At 43.7% G+C, this 17,662-nt stretch overlaps 1 protein-coding gene across 6 annotated transcripts in view; it reads right to left on the reverse strand.

Annotated features, from left to right (window-relative positions):
• Nucleotides 1-462: 462 nt before the first annotated feature.
• The window catches only part of pdcl (phosducin-like), a 40,822-nt gene continuing 23,622 nt past the window's right edge, over nt 463-17,662 (reverse strand). For all 6 annotated transcript variants that reach the window (XM_073052523.1, XM_073052522.1, XM_073052524.1 and 3 more), the window contains 3 exons: nt 13,359-13,559; nt 3,195-3,376; nt 463-2,379 (listed from right to left, as the gene is read on the reverse strand). In XM_073052523.1, coding sequence (XP_072908624.1) covers nt 1,831-2,379; nt 3,195-3,376; nt 13,359-13,521 — 894 coding nt within the window. In that variant the 5' untranslated portion in view covers nt 13,522-13,559 and the 3' untranslated portion in view covers nt 463-1,830. The remainder of the gene's footprint in view (nt 2,380-3,194; nt 3,377-13,358; nt 13,560-17,662) is intronic.

Raw genomic sequence — 17,662 nt, forward strand, 5'->3', positions numbered from 1 at the left:
CGAGACTCTTCATCGGGACTGGGAGGAAGGGGGAAGATGCCAGAATAAGAAGGTGGGGCAAGGAGAAGGACTTTCCTTCTCACCTATCACCTCCCCTGGCATTTCTCCCCTTCTCTCATGATCCACTCTCCTTTCTGTCCCATCAGCTTCCTTCTTCTCCAGCCCTTTTCCTTTTCTACCTTGCACCTCCCAGTTTCTTCATCCACCTGGCTTTGCCTTCACCTTCTAACATGTCCCCCCCCACCCCTCCATTCCAGTCCTGAAGGGCCCTGCCCTGAAATGCTGACACTCATTTCCAACAGTGCTGCCTGACCTGCTGAGTTCCTCCAGCATTTTGTGTGTGCCACTCTAAATAATTACTTCTCCTTCCGAGACAGTGCACGAATCGTTCAATAGAGGAGGTAAACAGGACAGAATCTGTAATCTTTGAGAAATATGAATATCAAAAATACAACAAATCTGTTAATTTCACTATCTTTTTATTTGAGTCAGGTGAATGGGAAACAAGGACACACTCCCTTTTATAAATGTAACAATTTAAAATGCAGTTCTGTCATTCTCATAAGCAAAATACGAAAAGCTGCAAAGATGTTTGAAAATGCTTGATAACTTTACTTCATTTGGACATTTTAAACTTATCATAGAATTGGTTCTACAGAAAATCCTAACAAATGTGGAGCACACAAAGAGCTTGTTAAAAACAGCCTATAAAGTTTCAGCAACCAGGCTAATAATTCACTGAACACTGCATAGTAAATAGATCACACACACTTCAGACATAACAGAACAAACATGCTTCAAGGTATCACTAGCAGAAAGAAATTAAAGATTTTATTTAAAAGGTTAAGTTAAAAAACAGCTTGCATTTCTTTAAGTTTTGAATGTAAACTGGTTGAATGGTACAGATTACGGTATTGCAAATGAGCACCCAGAAACCGTGGTAAGCAGGAACTAGGAGGTAGATATATACACATAATGCGAAGTAGGAGCAGGTTTAATGTGTTCCCTCAACTGGAAAACCAGAGGCATCCTTGAAAGTAAAACCAGCTACAATTTTCCGATTTGTCCTGGCTCCTGATCAAGAATTTGCTAGAAAAAGTAGCAATCTGGTTTAATTGTAAATTATTAAAATCTTGAAGAGGAAGGAAAGCAGATGTTTTCAGTAACACAAGAGATTCTGCGGATGCTGGAATTCCAGAGCCACACACATAAAATGAGAGAGGAACTCAGTAGGTCAGATGAAGGGTCTTGGACCAAAGTGATGCTTATTTAATCCCCTCCATAGATGCTGCCAGACCTTCTGAACTCTTCCAGCATTTTGTGTGTGTTAGATGACATTATAAAGAGGATCAACGAAGATTGATGAAGATGGATTTGGACAACCAATAAATTATTTACAGTGCTACAGTAAAACAGACTCTTCAGCAGAAGAGTGTCAGATTTAGCTGGTCACACTTTTGGATTTTCATTGTTTATAAACTGCAGTACGAGTCTAACTGTATATTTAACTCAGCTTTAATCATTCTTAAGAGTCACCGTGGAACCCATCCAAAGCGTGCTTGCTGGTTAATGAGAAGGAATGTCAATCGTGATGACAGAGGTGGAGAGGCAGTGTGCATAGAGGATAGAGGAATGGGGACCTAATGTCTGAGATTAAAAATCACCTGGCCCCTGGTGGTACTGGTCTGATTAATATTCTCAGCAATGTAAATAAAAACAAGCAGCACCTCAAACCAACAAATCAGGCATAGGCTACATGGGGAGCTGACACTGAAAACAAACTAAGCCTGAGTAATGGCTGCTCTACATCATGAGAAACCGCTCTGAGGGTCAGTCAATGTCAAGGTCACTATCGTCACTACGGCACACCGAGGCACTCTTAATGGACATGGGTGACACAGCATCTTTCTCCGGCAGCACGCCGTACTCGCGCAGAAATGACTCCAGGTCAGCGGCGAAGAAGTCATACCCAAGCTGGTCGGTGATGCGCACGAAGTTGCCGATCAGGTCACCGCACTTGTAGACCAGGAGAGCAGGCAAGGCGTTGTCGGTGAACCGGGCACTGGCACCGATCACAGAGCTACGGACCTTGCAGAACTTTACCAATGGGTAGTCAGAGGCCAGGCAGATCAGGCAGCCATTCATGGCTTCGCAGCCCGGCAGTTCAGCTTCGTAGATGTGAACTACGATCAGAGTGTTCTTCTCCTCTTTATCAATTGTGTCTAGAAAGTCCTCAGAGCTGGTGAGCTCATAGATCTGCTCAAAGCGCTTTCCGCTATAGAGGTGCTCCCTCATCTCCTTCATCCGCTGCTTGCGGTACTGCTCCAGAAACACCTCATCGTCCTGCTCATTCAGCATATTGCATTCTTTCAGTGTCAACTACAAAACAAATCAGCAAAACATTAGGGTAACTGCTTCAGTATGCCTGACTATACGACATACTTTTTGACAACTACAGTTAACTCATTGGAACAATACAAGAAATTATAGCATTTAAAACATTTGCAAAACCTAAAAATGTGTATTTTGACATTTAAAACATTTTATGTTTTGACAGCCCCTTCCAAACCCACCATCTCTACCAGTTAGGATGAGGGCAGCAAACACTTCAGTCTGGATATTGTCCTTACAAGACATGGAGGCAGAGCTAGTCCATTTGGCCCATTGAGTCCGCTCTACCATTCCATCACGGCTGGTTTATTTTCCCTCCCAACCCCCTTCTCCTGCCTTCGCCCCGCAATCTTTCACGCCCTGACTAATCAAGAACTGATCAACCTCTGCTTTACGCAATGACTTGGCCTTCACAGCTGTCTGTGGCAATGAATTGCACAGATTCACCACCCCAGGCTAAGGAAGTTCCTCGTCATCTCTGTTCTAAAGGGACATACTTCTCTTCCGAGGCTGTGCACTCTGATCCTAGACTCACCCACTACTGGAAACATTCTCTCTATGCTCAACCCTATCTATACCGTTCCAGCCCAACAAGCTGACAATGCCCAAATACAGCCATGTGACCAATTAACCTACTAACCTGTACATGCTTGGAATGAGAGAGCACCCAGAGGAAATCCACGTGTCATGGGCAGCACATTCTAACTCCTTACAGGTAACAGAGAGACGGCATTGTAATAGTGTTACACTAAACAACTAACTGCACTCCCCGAATGCCTGGTGTTCACTGCGTGGATATTAACCTTGCCATTGACTTTCTCCTGGACCACCTTCTGCTTGTGGAGCTCCTTCTGTTCGTCCAGGTGAGAGCGACAGCTCATCGACAGCTTCTTGATGAGCCGGTGGACCTCTCGGCGCTGTTCGGCACGCTGCTCCGTTTCCAGCTGCTTGAAGCGCCGCCAGTCGTTGATGACTCCTTTCGGACCTGAGCAGAGAAGGGGGTCGACACAGGGCTTTTAACAAAACAGTCGCCCTGGCTGCAGGGCAACAGTGAAGAGACTATTACCAGAGTTTAGACTCACTCTATTTCTTCTATGTGGCCTTGTGTGAGGGTACACAATAGCTCTTCACTCCCTGGAGCATGACACTGAGGAGATTTGATAGAAATACTGTATACAACATTATGAGGGGTATAGATTGGGTAAATGCAAGCAGGCTTTTCCCACTAAAACTAGGGGTCATCAGTTAAGGCAGAAAGGTGAAAGGTTTAAGGGTTAGGGGGAACTTCTTCACTCAGAGGGTGGTGAGAGTGTAGAACACATTGCTAACGGAAGTGGTGGATGTGGGTTCCATTTCAACCATAAAGAGAAGAGTGGATAGGTACATGTATGGTAGGGGCATGGAAGGCTATGGCAAAGGTGCAGATCGATGGGACCAGGTAGAATAACAGTATGGAACAGACTCAGAATGGCTGAAACGCCTGTTTCTATGCTGTAGTGATCTATGACTCCATACATTGACGCATACTTGGTCACTGCTTGCATCAATGACCACTGAAGTTCAAGGACGTGCTGGGGACTGCCCACAGGTGTTGCCACACTTCAGGTACCAAAATAGCATATTCACAACTTATTAACTCTAACCGGTAAGTCGTTGGAATATGGGAGGAAACCCACATGGTCACGAGAAGAACATATTGAAAGTGGTGGGAATGGAATCCCAATATTATGGTTGGCGGTGTAAAGCGTTACGCTAAACGCCGCACTAGCATGCTGCACTAGAGCATCCAGGGAGGGTCACACTGTAGCTCCACTATTTCAGGGAGTTAATGAGCACCTTCCACAAGCAGCTTTGGAGATTCATTTTAGCTTACAGACAGACAGACATACTTTATTGATCCCGAGGGAAATTGGGTTTCATTACAGCCGCACCAAGAATAGTGAAGAAATATAGCAATATAAAACCATAAATAATTAAATAATAATAAGTTAATCATGCCAAGTGGAAATAAGTCCAGGACCAGCCTATTGGCTCAGGGTGTCTGACACTCCAAGGGAGGAGTTGTAAAGTTTGATGGCCACAGGTAGGAATGACTTCCTATGACGCTCAGTGTTGCATCTCGGTGGAATGAGTCTCTGGCTGAATGTACTCCTGTGCCTAACGAGTACATTATGGAGTGGATGGGAGTCATTGTCCAAGATGGCATGCAACTTGGACAGCATCCTCTAGTCAGACACCACCGTCAGAGAGTTAATAGCCAATCAAAGACCACTTTATTAAAATACAAGCACAGGTTAAAAATCTCCAGAGCTGGACATTTCATTAATTTGCAAAACAACGTGATGTACTTCAGTGAGAAACAACGAACTGCAATGAGGTCTGATAACCGCACTTCCTCCGATCCCATCGACCTGACAACAGGTTCATCAGCAATCCTCAGGAAATAAAAACCTCTGCTTTTTTAAAAAAACATTGCACATTTAATCAAACACCAAAGTTGTAATATTTAGGGTCTCGGCCTGAAAAGTCGACTGCTTATTCCCTTCTATAGATGCTGCCTGATCTGCTGAGTACCTCCAGCATTTAGTGTGTCTTGAAATTTGAACACATACCATGGCCACCAGACTCAGTTACTTTCCCCAAGCAGTGAGGCTGATCAACACCTCCACCCACTAACCCACCCTCCACACCCCCAACCACCACTACTTTATCAGTTCCTGTTGGAGTCACCTTATGTACAGACACTCCTGTCCCTAGCATCACTTTATGGACATACAATCAGTCAATGTATAAAAGCACTTATGTATTTATACTTATTGTGCTTATTATTGTGTTCTTATATTATTGTGTTTTTTTTGTGCTGCATTGGATCTGGATTAACAATTATTTCATTTACCTTTACACTTGTGTGCTCGAATTGAGATTAATCTTGAATCTTGAATGCTGACATGATTAATGTGCGAGAAGGCTGGTCCCACCGCTGTCCTGCTCCAGGTATTGACAGTCAGCAGATGAACACAAGACATAGGATCAGAATTAGGCCACTCGGCCCAGTGAATCTGCTCTGCCATTCAATCATGGTGATTTGTTATCCCCATTCCCCTGCCTTCTTTTTGTAACCTTTGACGCCCTTACTAATCAAGAGCCTGTTGACTTGGCCTCACTGCCATCTGTGGCACTAATTCACCACACTCTGTCTAAAGGAGTTCCTCCTCACCTCAGTTCTAAATGGATGCCCCTGTATTTTGAGGCTATGCTTTCAGATCCTACACTCACCCACTACAGGAAACATCCTCTCCACATCCACTCTATCTAGACCTTTCAATATTCAATAGGTTTCAATGAGGTCCCCCCCCACCTCATTCTTCTAAACGCCAGTGAAAATAGGCCCAGAGCCATCAAAAGTTCCTTGTGCATTAACCCTTTCATTCCCCAAATCATTCTCATAAGCCTATGAATAATCTCCAATGCCAGCACATCTTTTCCTATACAAGGAGCCCAAAACTGCTCACAATTCTCCAAGTGTGGTCTGATCAACGCCTTATAAAGAATCAGCATCACCTCCTTGCTCTTATATTTTGGTTCTCTCGAAATGAATGCCGACATTGCATTTGCTTTTCTCACTACTGACTCAACCTTTAAGGAATCCTGCACAAGGAATTCCAAGTCCCTATGCCCCTCTAATTTTTGTATTTTCTCTGTTCAGAAAACAGCCTTTATTCCTTCTACCAAAGTGCATGAACATACACTTCCCTACATTATCATCTGCCACTTCTTTGCCCTTTCTCCCAATCTATCCAAGTTCTTCTGCAGACTCGCTGTTTCCTCAACACTACCTGTCTCTCCACCGATCTTCATATCATCCGCAAACCTGGACACAAAGACATCAATTCTGTCATCCAAATCGACATAGAGTATAAAACAAAAAGGAGCAGTCCCAATACCGACCACTTGTCACCGGCAGCCAACTAGAATAGGCCCCCTTCATTCCGACTCTTTGCCTCCTCTCAGTCAGCCAATCTTCAGTCCATGCTAGTACATTTCCTGTAATAACTTACGCTCTAATCCTGATAAGCAGCCTCATGTATGTCAGCTTGTCAAAGGCCTTTTGAAAATCCACGTAAACAACACCCACTGAATCTCCTTTGCCTATCCTGCCTGTTATATCCTCAAAGAATTCCAACAGGCAAGGTTTTCCCCTAAGGAAACCATGCTGACTTTAGCCTATTTTATCATGTGCCTCCAACCACTCAACTCAGACTAACTGGGCTATAATTTCCCTTCTTCCTTCTTAAGAGAGGAGTGAATTTGCAATTTTCCAGGATTCTGGAACTATTCCAGAATCTAGTGACTATTGAAAGATCATTACTAATGCCTCCAGAATCTCTTCAGCTACCTCTTTTGGAACTCGAGGGTGTAGTCCACCTGGCCCAGGTGACTTATCAGACCATTCAGCTTCCAAAGAACCTCCTCCTTAGTAATAGCAACTACACCCACTTCTGCCCCCGACACTCTCAAATTTTTGGCATACTGCTCATGTCTTCCACATAAAGTTCCTCCGCCACTTCTTTGTCCCCCATTACTGCCTCTCCAGTGCCATTTTCCAGTGGTCTAATAACCACTCTCCCCTCTCTTTTACTCTTTTTAAATATATTTCAGAAAATAACTTTTGATATCCTTTTTTGTTTATTGGCTACTTTGCCTTTATATTTCATCTTTTCTCACATTATGGCTTTTTTTTTAAGTCACCTTCAGTTGGTTTTTAAAAACTTCCAAATCCTCCAACTTCCCACTAATTTTTGCTGTTATATGCTCTCTCTTTTCCTTTTATGCTGTCTTTGACTTCTGTTGTCACCCACAGTTGCATCATCCTGCCTTTAGAATACTACTTCTTCCATGGGATGTATCTAACCCATGCCTTCCAAATTGTCCCCAGAAACTCCAGCCATTGCTGTTCTGCCATCAACCCTGCCAGTGTCCCATTCCAATCAACTTTGGCCAGTTCCTCTCTCATGCCCTTGTAATTCCCTTTACTCCACTGTAATACTGATACATCTGATTTTAGCTTCTCAAACTGCTGGGCGAATTCTATCATATTATGATCACTGCCTCCTAAGGCTCCCTTTACCTTACCTAATCAAATCTGGATCATTACGCAAAACCCAATCCAGAATTGCCTTTCATCAAGTGGGTTCAACTACAAGCTGTTCTAAAAAGCCATCTCATAAGCATTCTACAAGTTTCCTCTCTTGGGATTCAGCATCAATTGGATTTTCCCAATTTACTGATTATTGAAATCCCCCATGAGTATTGTAAAACCGCTCTCATTACATGTCTTTTCTATTTCACATTGACATTTATATGCCACATTATGGCCACTGTCTGGGGGCCTGTATACAACTCCATTAGGGTCATTTTACCCTTGCAGTTTCTTACCTCTATCCACAAGGATTCTACATCTTCCAATCCCATGTCACCTCTTCCTAAGGATTTGACTTCATTTTTTACCAACAGAACCACCCACCCAGTCCTGCTAAACTCTGTCCTAGGCTTTGGCAGGTTGCAGCTACAACTAAGTGGTGGGTGCAAATCTCCTGTTCAATAATTCTCCTCCTGTGCATTTGGTAAACAAGTCATGGCACAGAAACAACCCCTTCAGCCCACTAAACAGTACACCCGAGTACCCATCTATAGGGGTCCCATTTGCCAGTTGTGGGCTATGACGTATAATCAACGCTTTTCCCATTACTACCCTCCTTCACTAACACCGTTGACTCATCAGTCATTTCATGCTTGCTGCTTTCCGTCCTGGCAGGGTCGTTACTCAACCAGCTCCAAGAGGGGCACTAGCCTCCCCACCAGCAAGGCTTTCCTCAAAAAGGCGGCATCCATCATGAGGGACTCCCACCACTCAGGGCATGCCCTCTTCTCCCTGCTGGCATCAGGGAAGAGGTACAGGAGCCTGAAAGCCCACATTAATGCTTTAGGAACAAATTCTTCCATCAGATTTCTGAATGGTCCATGAATCCATGAACATGGCCTCACTATTTTGCACTACTAATTTACTATATATATTTCTTATTGTAACAGTTTTTTTGTGTATTACACTGTACTCCTGCCATAAAACAATAAATTTCATGACATACACTGTAACTGCTGTAGCTAATAAAGTGGCCATTGAGTAGATGTTTCTGGTCTTCTGCTGCTGTTGAACATCCAATTCAAGGTTCAATATGTTGTGTTCAGAGATGCTCTTCTGCACACCACTGTTGTAACGTGTGGTTATTTGAGTTACTGTCAGCTTGAACCAGCCTGGCCATTCTCCTGACCTCTCTCATTAGCAAGGCTCTTTCAACCACAGAACTGCTGCTCACTGGATGTTTCTAGTTTCCATGCACCATTCTCTGTAAACTCTAGAGACCGTTGTGTGTGAAAATCTCAGGTCAGTGGTTTCTGACATATTCAAACCACCTCGCCTGGCACCAACGATCATTCCACAGTCAAAGTCACTTAATTCACATTTCTTCCTCATTCTGATGTTTGGTCTGAAGAATAACGGAACCTCTTGACCATGTCTGCATGCTATAATGCATTGAGTTGCTGCCATATGATTGGCTGATTAGATGTTTGCATAATCAAGCAGGTGTAAAGATCATCTCTTATTTTCCAGCATTCAGTCTCTCATCTCCATTGCCGACCATCATTAATCCAGCACTCAATCTCTCGCCTCCATCACTGACTATCCATCATCATCCAGCATTCACCAGTCTCTCGTCTCCATCACTGACTACCCCTCATCTTCCAGCATTCAACAGTCTCTCGTCTCCATCACTGAATATCCCTCATCTTCCAGCACTCAATCTCTCGTCTCCATCACTGACTACCCCTCATCTTCCAGCATTCACCAGTCTCTCGTCTCCATCACTGACTATCCCTCATCTTCCAGCACTCAATCTCTCATCTCCATCACTGACTATCCCTCATCTTCCAGCACTCAATCTCTCATCTCCATCAGTGACTATCCATCATCATCCAGCACTCAATCTCTCATCTCCATCAGTGACTATCCATCATCATCCAGCACTCAATCTCTCATCTCCATCAGTGACTATCCCTCATCTTCCAGCATTCACCAGTCTCTCGTCTCCATCACTAACTATCCATCATCATCCAGCACTCAAACTCTCGTCTTCCATCATTGACTACCCCTCATCTTCCAGCATTCACCAGTCTCTCGTCTCCATCACTGACTATCCCTCATCTTCCAGCACTCAATCTCTCGTCTCCATCACTGACTATCCCTCATCTTCCAGCATTCACCAGTCTCTCGTCTCCATCACTGACTATCCCTCATCTTCCAGCATTCACCAGTCTCTCGTCTCCATCACTGACTATCCCTCATCTTCCAGCACTCAATCTCTCGTCTCCATCACTGACTATCCCTCATCTTCCAGCATTCACCAGTCTCTCGTCTCCATCACTGACTATCCCTCATCTTCCAGCACTCAATCTCTCATCTCCATCACTGACTATCCCTCATCTTCCAGCATTCACCAGTCTCTCGTCTCCATCACTGACTATCCCTCATCTTCCAGCACTCAATCGCTCGTCTCCATCACTGACTATCCCTCATCTTCCAGCATTCACCAGTCTCTCGTCTCCATCACTGACTATCCCTCATCTTCCAGCACTCAATCTCTCGTCTCCATCACTGACTATCCCTCATCTTCCAGCATTCACCAGTCTCTCGTCTCTATCACTGACTATCCCTCATCTTCCAGCACTCAATCTCTCGTCTCCATCAGTGACTACCCCTCATCTTCCAGCATTCACCAGTCTCTCGTCTCCATCACTGACTATCCCTCATCTTCCAGCATTCACCAGTCTCTCGTCTCCATCACTGACTATCCCTCATCTTCCAGCACTCAATCTCTCATCTCCATCAGTGACTATCCCTCATCTTCCAGCACTCAATCTCTCGTCTCCATCACTGACTATCCCTCATCTTCCAGCATTCACCAGTCTCTCGTCTCCATCACTGACTATCCCTCATCTTCCAGCACTCAATCTCTCATCTCCATCAGTGACTATCCATCATCATCCAGCACTCAATCTCTCATCTCCATCACTGACTATCCCTCATCTTCCAGCACTCAATCTCTCATCTCCATCAGTGACTACCCCTCATCTTCCAGCATTCACCAGTCTCTCGTCTCCATCACTGACTATTCCTCATCTTCCAGCACTCAATCTCTCATCTCCATCAGTGACTATCCATCATCATCCAGCACTCAAACTCTCATCTCCATCAGTGACGATCCATCATCATCCAGCATTCAATCTCTCGCCTCCATCACTGACTATCCATCATCATCCAGCATTCACCAGTCTCTCGTCTCCATCACTGACTACCCCTCATCTTCCAGCACTCAATCTCTCGTCTCCATCACTGACTATCCCTCATCTTCCAGCACTCAATCTCTCATCTCCATCAGTGACTATCCATCATCATCCAGCACTCAATCTCTCATCTCCATCACTGACTATTCCTCATCTTCCAGCACTCAATCTCTCATCTCCATCAGTGACTATCCATCATCATCCAGCACTCAAACTCTCATCTCCATCAGTGACGATCCATCATCATCCAGCATTCAATCTCTCGCCTCCATCACTGACTATCCATCATCATCCAGCATTCACCAGTCTCTCGTCTCCATCACTGACTACCCCTCATCTTCCAGCACTCAATCTCTCGTCTCCATCACTGACTATCCCTCATCTTCCAGCACTCAATCTCTCATCTCCATCAGTGACTATCCATCATCATCCAGCACTCAATCTCTCATCTCCATCACTGACTATCCCTCATCTTCCAGCACTCAATCTCTCATCTCCATCAGTGACTACCCCTCATCTTCCAGCATTCACCAGTCTCTCGTCTCCATCACTGACTATTCCTCATCTTCCAGCACTCAATCTCTCATCTCCATCAGTGACTATCCATCATCATCCAGCACTCAAACTCTCATCTCCATCAGTGACGATCCATCATCATCCAGCATTCAATCTCTCGCCTCCATCACTGACTATCCATCATCATCCAGCATTCACCAGTCTCTCGTCTCCATCACTGACTATCCCTCATCTTCCAGCACTCAATCTCTCGTCTCCATCACTGACTATCCAACATCATCCAGCATTCAATCTCTCGCCTCCATCACTGACTATCCATCATCATCCAGCATTCACCAGTCTCTCATCTCCATCACTGACTATCCCTCATCTTCCAGCACTCAATCTCTCATCTCCATCAGTGACTATCCATCATCATCCAGCACTCAATCTCTCGTCTCCATCAGTGACTATCCATCATCATCCAGCACTCAATCTCTCATCTCCATCAGTGACTATCCATCATCATCCAGCATTCAATCTCTCGTCTCCATCATTGACTATCCCTCATCTTCCAGCATTCACCAGTCTCTCGTCTCCATCACTGACTATCCATCATCATCCAGCACTCAATCTCTCGTCTCCATCATTGACTACCCCTCATCTTCCAGCATTCACCAGTCTCTCGTCTCCATCACTGACTATCCCTCATCTTCCAGCACTCAATCTCTCGTCTCCATCACTGACTATCCCTCATCTTCCAGCACTCAATCTCTCATCTCCATCAGTGACTATCCATCATCATCCAGCACTCAATCTCTCATCTCCATCACTGACTATCCATCATCATCCAGCACTCAATCTCTCATCTCCATCACTGACTATCCACCATCATCCAGCACTCAATCTCTCGTCTCCATCACTGACTATCCCTCATCTTCCAGCATTCACCAGTCTCTCGCCTCCATCACTGACTATCCATCATCATCCAGCACTCAATCTCTCGTCTCCATCACTGACTATCCCTCATCTTCCAGCACTCAATCTCTCGTCTCCATCATTGACTACCCCTCATCTTCCAGCATTCACCAGTCTCTTGTCTCCATCACTGACTATTCCTCATCTTCCAGCACTCAATCTCTCATCTCCATCAGTGACCATCCCTCTTCTTCCAGCACTCAATCTCTCGTCTCCATCAGTGACCATCCCTCATCTTCCAGCACTCAATCTCTCATCTCCATTAGTAACCACCCTTCATCCTTTTCCCTATGTTGAAAATGTTTCTCTAACATCTCCTGGTTCTGATGAAAGGTCAAAGATCTAAAACATTCAAATAAAAAGACGAGGTGTTGAAAACACTCTACAGTGAATGCCTGCAAGGAAATGAATCTTAGGGAAGTGTATGGTGACACAATACTATTACAGCTCTGGATTTCGGAGTTTGGCATTCAATTCCAGTGCCATCTGTAAGGAGTTTGCACGTTCTCCTGTGACAGCATGGGTTTCCTCCAGATGCTCCTGTTTCCTCCTACAGTTCAAAGGCGTACTGGTTAGCTGGTTAACTGGTCATTGCAAATTGTCCTGTGTTTAAACAGGTGGGTTTCTGGACAGTGTGGCTCGGTGGGCCGGAAGTGCCAGTATCTCTAAATACAATAACATATAAAAATATAAATGTACTCCGAACTTTGAGCACTCAGTTTGCCAGGCCACACCTATGGACAGGAGATAAAGTTAACATTTCAGACCCTTTGTCAGGTCAAAGACTGAACCACTACGTCACTTCTCTCCAAAACAATAACACCCAGAATATTTCCAGAATTTGCTGTTTTATTTCATGTTTTTCCACAGAAAAGTTATTTTCTGGAAATTCAACATTGGGTTTAAATAAATATTGGAGTAACAAGCAAGTTTTAAACTTTTGGAAAATAATCTGGGTTTGATCATTAATCTTTCTGCATGAGGCATAACAAAGTGTTTGAACTGTTTAATGAGGAGCCTTTACACCAAACAAATCCAGAGCAAGTTGACCGCCTCACTGTCACGGCTTTCCGATTCCTCTCTCTCATCAGTACCTGTGTTCACAGCGCTCCGCTCCCGCACGCCCGCGCCCACAGAAATCACAGCATTTTTGATGGTCTTTTGCTGATTCTCATCGCGGTCACTGTCATCATCGTCGCTGCTGCTGCAGTAGTACTGCAGCTTTTCTCCGAGGATCTTATCGTCCAAGGTCGTCATTGTGACTGGTAACTTGGGCCAAAGTCTTCAAAAACCAACTGGAAGGAAGAGCAGAGCACCAGATTAATTCAGGATACTAACTTGTTTAAATACTTATGCTCCTTCTAACACCTTCCTGATACAGCAATAATCTTCAACATCCACTGAAGGACATTTATTATTTACCAAGGTTCATTCTTATGAATAATTAATCTAGCAGCCCTGGTCTCACGTCAGTGTATTAAAGTATGCTGCAGTTACAAGTTGTCCAGTTTGAAAGCGATTGCTGTCAGCAGCTGTCACTTTTGTAGTTTAAAAGACACGGATGTGATTAAATTTTCATGTGGGAATTATGGAGATTTACAGTTTAATAAGTCTATGACAAGTAACTAACATTTGTGGTCTTTTTGCTGCAAGTTTGCAATTAATGATTGAAGGCACGGGATACAACAGAGATCCCGGAGATGCTGAAAATCCAGAGTAACACACACACACACAATGCTGGAGGAAATCAACAGGTCAGGCAGCATCCATGGAGGGGAGTAAAGGCTGACTTATACTTGTGCGTTGCATCTATGCCATAGGGTGACGTGCACCTCCCCAATAAAGTAACTCATGTGTTGCGGCGACGCAGACCGCAACAACTGTGATTGGTCCGCTTGGTAGCATCGCATTTCCGGTTGCTTCTTCTCCGCCATGTCTGTACACCTATGCAAAATAGATGAACCAAATCGTCAAATCTACCTGCCAACATGCGAAAATGTTTGAAATGAATTTCCTCGTCCATGTCTCTCACGAAGAAACTCAACAACAGTGGCATAGAAACCCCACCGCCAACTAGTGTTTTGGCGCACACCAACACATGCTCGCTACGGCGTAGAGCGACACAGAAGTGAAAATCAGGGCTACAGCGTAGCCCGTATGCACAAGTATAAATCAGCTTAAACAGTTGACAGTTCTGGCTGAGACCCTTCAAGTTTCCAAAATGTGGACTGCTCATTCCTCTCCATAAATGCTGCCTGACTTGCTGAATTTTTCCAGCACTTTGTGTGTTGCTAAAGATTAAAAATTAGCTTTATTTGTCACATGTACATCAAAACATACAGTCACGGGGGCATGCACAAACACTTTACAGGCAGCAGTGGGAATTGAACCCTGGTCGTTGGTGCAAAAAGCATTACACTAGTTGATACATTACTGCTCCGCCTGAGATCAATTTCATCACTGCCCATGACAATGAAACTGTTTAATTCTTTGCTCTGAATACATTTCACGAGCAGCTCACTTGAAGTTTATGGAGTAAACCAAAGGCCCAAACTCACTTGGTTTGCAATGCATTGTGCAGTTGAGCCCCTCAGAGAATACACAAGTGGCATGATGACTTGTACATTGAATGTTTTAATTTAATGAATTTATTGACATTTTGAATGTAAAGAGAGCCGTGCATCTAAGAATAAAGCTTATTTCTGAAATGAAGCAACAAGGAATAGATTGTGTACTGGTTTCACGGGTGTGATTCTGCTCAAAAGGTGGGATGTTACAGACAATTCACTTCGAACACGGATGGAGCAGCTTCTCTCCTGCTTGATAATCTGATCCACAAACTTGGTGACGCCAGGTAATCTGGCCAGGGTGAATTCACCATTGGAACTGGTCACACAAACCAAGACAGTGAAAAGCTTGTTCACACAGATCAAATGTTGACAGTTCTTGCTAAATGTGGTCATTCCTAAACTTTCAAAGGCCATAAAAAGCAAGCTGGTTCTATCTAACCATCATACCTCAAAAGCTTTTGAATATGATTTCATTTTAACACCATGTTGTTCTACCTCAATGCACCGTTATTGTACACATAACAATAACAAACCATTTCCAATTACTCATAAACTGTCTAGTGTACCCAATGTAATTAGCACCTTTTTAATATTTAGGGACATCATTTTTAATTTCTTTAAAATCAGGTTACACACAGATGGAAGACTGACACTATGATTAAAAAAATCTCCGATAAGCCTATTTTCAAATGTACAAATCAAACCTCATTAGTACTTTCTCAACTGTGCCAAGAAATATTTTATGAAACAATTAAAATGCCAACAACTACACTGGTTCATGGCAGCAGATGTCAGACAGAGGAGAATACACACCTCACAGAGCCAGCTGGATTGAAGATCCAGATCAAAGGAAGAAAGCGTAGGACACAGGAGCAGAATTAAACCATTCAACCCATCAAGCCTACTCTGACATTCCATCACAATATTACTGAGTCCTGATGATAGGTCTTGGCCCAATTTCTTAACTATTTCTGTCCATTGATGCTCCCTAATCTACTGAGTTACTCCAACATTTTGTGTGTTACTCTGGATTTCCAACGTTTGTAGAATCCCTTGTATTTAAATTACTCCAATCCTCCACTTCCATGTGATCTGTTGAATTTATACATAAGACTGAATTTCCTTCAATAGTTTGTGAAACTCTGACCTAAAGAATTTATAAGGAATATTGCCTTTAGTGAAAGCAAATGCTCTGGTGTCAAATCAGCTGTTATCAATGGAGCTGAGATTGTGCAGAATATTACAGTGCTGTCAGAGATGACCATCAATAAACAAGAGTCATCTTACAACAGAGAGCATGTAGCCTCATAATTAAATTAGCCCTCCCACACTAAAACAATGATAGCCAGTAAATTTGCACATTATTTGTACATTCTCGTCTGTTTAAGTACTATATTTAGATTAGTCACAAAGAGGCAGCAAAAAATAACAGAATTAAAATACACTACTCTCCACTTCCCGTAACTGCAGATCTTAACTCAGCCTGTAGGACAGGGTTAGGGCATCACATATAGATTTCAGATTCAGATTCATTTATTTCTCACGTGTAATTTGGAACATACAGTGAAATGCATTATTTGCGTTAATGACCAACACAGTTAAGGATGTGCTGGGGACAGCCTGCAAGTGTCACCACACATTCCAGTGTCAACCTCACATTCCCACAATACAATACTCGGCAGAACACAGAATACCATAAGCAGCAAAACAACATTCATCAAAACAAGCCCTGTTCCTCCCTCCTGCCCACCCACGCACATACACACAAATCTGCAGCAAATGTCAAAGCTCTAACACATTAGAACCAAAATGGAGTTTAAAAATCAGCCAATGATTGCTAGTTCAAGTAGTTCTTTTGTACAAATCTACCTTTGGATCAGAAATTACTGAGATTTGTACTTAGCTCTTGACATTAAATACCAGCCCTGGTCTATACAATAGTACCACTTTGCTTATTAAGTGATTCAAGCAGTGGCAAGGCAACACTTTAGATAGATGGCCAAGCTTTGATCAGCACTAAGCACCTTCTCCCTTCCCTCCATTCGGAAATACATGTACTTTCAAATCAGAAATTCTGTCAGAAACCAATCGACAGCTGGTTAAGTGACAATGCAAACATTTTTTAAACTTAAAACCATTGTATCACCAACTTCTACATGGAATTTCCCTGTTGTCACTTCCTAAGCAAAAATATAGATCTACTTATTCACCTTTCGTCAAACCTCGTTGTACATCGGTCAGATGCCAGTAATCGGATGCTCTCACTCTCCAGGGCTACGTCTGCACCTTGAGCGTAGGGGGGGAAGTGTGTACAGTACAGTGCTCGGCTACACCCAGCGACTGGGACACAGTTGCTCGAGATGCTTCAGGTCCATAGTCTGCGATCTGACTCTCAGTCATGAATGGCTAAAACCTGCATCACTCCTAAACTATTTCACAGATCCTGAGGAAGCAGGGAGGCTACAAAAGGATTTGGCCAGATTAGGAGAATGGGCACAGAAGCGGCAAATAGTGCTGGGAAGTGCATGGTCATGCACTTTGGAAGAAGGAATAAAAGTGTAGACAGAGAGTAGATTAAGAAATCCAAGATACAAGGGGACTAGAAAGTTCTCATGCAGGTTTCCCTAAAGGTCAAGTTGGTGGGGAGGAAGGCAAGTGCAATGTTTGCATTCATTTCAAGATGACTAGAATACAACAGCAAGGATGCGACACTGAGGCTCTATAAGGCACTGGTGAGGACTATCTTGAAGTATCGCGAGCAGTTTTGGGCTCCTTACTTAAGAAAAGATGTACTGACATTGGAGAGGTTTCAAAGGAGGTTCATGAGA

This window comes from Hemitrygon akajei, chromosome 7 (assembly GCF_048418815.1).
Source record: "Hemitrygon akajei chromosome 7, sHemAka1.3, whole genome shotgun sequence".
Lineage (NCBI taxonomy): Eukaryota > Metazoa > Chordata > Chondrichthyes > Myliobatiformes > Dasyatidae > Hemitrygon > Hemitrygon akajei.